Below are 3,778 nucleotides of genomic sequence, written 5' to 3'. Positions count from 1 at the left end.
GGGAGGAATCCAGCAAGGTCTCTCTCTTGCCCAGTATATAGATATATTTCAGTATAATCTATGCTATGTAATATTTCAATATAATATTTCATATTAATAAATAAATAATATTTCTTTATTGATTTACTTATCAACTTTTAAAACCATCTCTCTCTCTCAGAGAGGGACTTTGCATGGTGTACACATAAAATATAAAACCACCAAAATAGTCTATACAATTTAAGATTTAAAAGGCAGGAATGATTAAAATCCAGTGATAAAAGTTCATTAAACGGGGGGGGGGAGGGTTCAGGAGGCTACCTCCTCCTCTGTGCCCCCCAAGCAAAGCCCCAGAGCCCCCTTTTCACCCCTTTCCAGAAGGCCAGGAATGGGGGAGGGGCTCCCTTCCCCTCTGGGACCTTTGGGATTTTAGGATAAAAAGTGAACTTCCAAAGGTCTGGAAAAGGGAATTAGCGAAGGCTCTTTGCTTTGGAAATGATTTAAAACAAATAATATTTTCAGGAGTGAAAAGGGATCTTGGCTTGAAATAACCCACTTGGTCTCCCATTCTGGCCCCTCCTATGTCTCCCCCGTGTCCCTCCTCCTCCGCTCTCCTCCCCTCCAGCCAAGCCCACCGTCTCCATCTCCCCCACCAAGCTGGACCCCGCTTCCCCCCACACCATCCTCCTCTGCACTGCCAGGGGCTTCTACCCCGTGGAGATCGAGGTCCAGAACGGAGACTGGACCTACCAGCTCCAGGTGATGCTGGAGACCCAGCCCCAGCGGGGGGATGTCTACGCCTGCCAGGTGGGGCACGCCAGCCTGGAGGCCCCCATCACCGTCCAGTGGGGTGAGCCCCTCCCCTCCCTCCCCTCCTGCTTGGGCATTCATTCAGCCCTGAAGCCTCAGATTGTTTAGTTCCCTGTTCCAGATTTGAGGCAAATTGCTTACGTTTGTTGTTCTAGTTTTATTTGTTTATATTTAAAAAACCTTATTTATTTCTATCAACTTATAAGGTTTCATTATGCAAAACAAGTGTTTCATCTGCAGTTGTTTTCATTTGTTGTTGCCAGGGTCTCCCAAAATAATATGCTACCAAAGAATTAAATAAGATCTTTCTTCCACAAGAGAAAAAAACCCTGATCCCAAGAGAAAAAGGCATTTTACGGCAAGATGCTGGGCATTTGCTCCTGTTCCTCCCCATTTTCAACTATAATTTTATCTTGATTGGGAATTCCATTTTACATCTGTTAGGATTTTAATGTTTTAATGCTGTAAGCTGCCTAGAGTCACTTTATCATGAGATGGTGGCAAATAAATTTAATAAATAAATATATGTTCCACCTCCCCTTCCTCCCCTCCAGCCAAGCCCACCGTCTCCATCTCCCCCACCAAGCTGGACCCCGCTTCCCCCCACACCATCCTCCTCTGCACCGCTAGGGGCTTCTACCCCGTGGAGATCAAGGTCCGGTGGCTGAAGAACGGGCGGCTGGAGGAGGAGGGTGTGGCCTTTGGGGAGGAGCTCAAGAACGGAGACTGGACCTACCAGCTCCAGGTGATGCTGGAGACCCAGCCCCAGCGGGGGGACATCTACACCTGCCAGGTGGAGCACGCCAGCCTGGAGGCCCCCATCACCGTCCAGTGGGGTGAGCCCCTCCCCTCCCTCCCCTTCTGCTCTGGGGACCCCATCCTGCCCTGAGAAGGGAGGAGAGACCCTCCCTGTGGGGGGAGCTGGGATGGAGCCTCCTGGGGGGGGAAGCTGGCCTTGATGCTCCTGCTCAGGGGGGGCTCCTTCTCCTTCCCCAGAGCCCCGTTCCTCCAATTCTGCCAAGAGCAAACTCTGGACGGGGATCGTGGCAGCCGTGATCGGGGTGATCTTCTTTGCCATGGGGCTCTCCCTCTACCTGAAGAGCAAGACAGGTGAGTCTGGGGGGCTGGATAAGAGATTGTGGGGAGGGGACCCTCCAGTGGAGGCCTCTCAGCAAGCTTAGCAGATGGCAAGGAGGGTCCCCTGAGAAATTTGCTTGGGAAATTCTGTTCTCTGAGAGTCTACTGTATAAGTGAGCATCCTGCAACCTATTATGGGCTATCAATGGGGAGGGGCCCCCTGAGTCCTCCAGCCCATGAAGGGTCCTGATTGGGTCTTTTTCTCCTTTCAGCAATTCCCATCCAGCCTCCTGCAGGTGAGTTTCTCCTCAAGTGATAGATGTTTCTTTAACATTCGTTAATTGTTCCTTTTTTTTTAATGTGCCTGAACAATACCTCCTTGCTGTGGATAACACAATTTTTTGAAATTTTGGGCAGCTTTTCATTACAGAGACCTGAAAACAGTGCAATCAAAAACAAACACAGACACAAACACTAAAATCTGGCCCAGGAGGTTTCCAGGTTTTGGGAAATTGCAAAAGGGAAGTCTCCTTATGAAAATTTCACACAATTTCTGGCAAAGCGACACCCAGCTTTGCTACCACTCCCCATCCTGGCCCCATCTTGTTAATATGAAACATCTGGGGGGGGGGAGCCTCCTTTCCTGATTAACCCCCCAGTTAAATCAATTGGGAAAAATTCCATAAGCCTCTGGAGATGAATTGCTGGTCCTTTGCATCCTTTTCCACTTTGAAAAAGGGGGGGACACTCCCTCACTTGGTTCCTACCTATCAACCAGCCCCCTGCAATGTGGGCCTGTCTGGGGTGGGGGTTGAAAGAGAGGAATAACAAGTTATTTACACTGAAGGTTTCACTTTATTTTCTAACTTTCTTCCCCGTCTCTTTTTTTCTACAGCACTCATGAATTAAACCTGCTGTCCTTCCTGATTCCTGATGGGAAAGGAAGTTTGTTTTTTTTTCAGTAAATGATGAATTTCTGGCTTTTTCGCAACCTCTGAAAAATGGAGGGTCAAGATTTTAGTTTGGGGGGAGGAGAAGAATTGCAGCCTGGAGCTTCTCCTGCTAAGACACCTCTGGCTTTCCTTTCTTGTGAAGGAGGGATGGAGACCATCTAGATGGACCCCAGGGACTCTGGACTTGTCAGTCCAGACACCCAAATCTCCCCCCCCCCGTTTAAAATCCACAGCAGCTTCATCGTCATTACTCTTCGTCTGAATCCCTTCCCTTCGCTTTGCTATAAAAGAATAAACATTGTAAGAAAAATCCTGGAATTCTTCCTTCCTTCCTTTCTCTTCCTCCTCCTCTTCCCTCTTCCCACCTGCAGGAGGGTCCTCCCTTCTCCCCTTCCCCTCCCCAGATTGACACCTCCCCTGCCTCTGGATCAACCATCCTGGCTACTTCAGGTCCAAAGTCAAAACTGATTTGGGAGGAGGGTGGGCAGATCCAGGGTGGGGAAGGGGCAGGACCCCCCTCCTGCTTGGGGGCCCCCTTTCTCTGCTTCTCCTCAATCCTACTTTTGAGGACCAGGATGCCAGGAGGCATGGTCCCCTTCAAGCACTTGTGGGGATCCATTGGGGGACACCTGAGACTCCCCCTACACTCACCCAGCCATTTGTGCCATTTCTCTCCTTCACAACTGGAGGGTCCTGCCCCATTTTGGCACCCAGCACCTCCCTCCCTCCACCTGAGACCCCAGAGGCCTTTTCCAGGACTGCCCACCTATCGCCACTGCCGCCTCACAGCCCTCCCTGCCTTTGGGTCTGAAGCCCCCTCCCTCTGGGCAGAGGAGACCCCTAGAGCAGTGTCTCCTGCACAGTTTGAGGGTCCTCCTGCTTCATGTCCTGGGTGGAGGACCCCATCCTGACCAGATGGTCCCCAACAGAGAGAGTCCTGTGCGAGTCTCCCTTGTGGC

At 50.6% G+C, this 3,778-nt stretch overlaps 1 protein-coding gene across 1 annotated transcript in view; it reads left to right on the top strand.

The window, feature by feature from the left end:
* The window catches only part of LOC107298838 (DLA class II histocompatibility antigen, DR-1 beta chain-like), a gene marked incomplete at its 3' end in the record, with an annotated part of 3,708 nt that extends 1,804 nt beyond the window's left edge, over positions 1–1,904 (top strand). Inside the window, exons 3-5 of the mRNA XM_015828202.2 lie at positions 605–705; positions 1,445–1,625; positions 1,786–1,904. Coding sequence (XP_015683688.2) covers positions 605–705; positions 1,445–1,625; positions 1,786–1,904 — 401 coding nt within the window. The remainder of the gene's footprint in view (positions 1–604; positions 706–1,444; positions 1,626–1,785) is intronic.
* Positions 1,905–3,778: the final 1,874 nt, after the last annotated feature.

The sequence above is a fragment of the Protobothrops mucrosquamatus genome, unplaced genomic scaffold (genome assembly GCF_001527695.2).
Source record: "Protobothrops mucrosquamatus isolate PMUCROS unplaced genomic scaffold, P.Mucros_1.0 scaffold4319, whole genome shotgun sequence".
Taxonomy (NCBI): domain Eukaryota; kingdom Metazoa; phylum Chordata; class Lepidosauria; order Squamata; family Viperidae; genus Protobothrops; species Protobothrops mucrosquamatus.
Note: the sequence above shows the minus strand (reverse complement) of the source record. Positions and strands in the feature narration are given on the sequence as shown.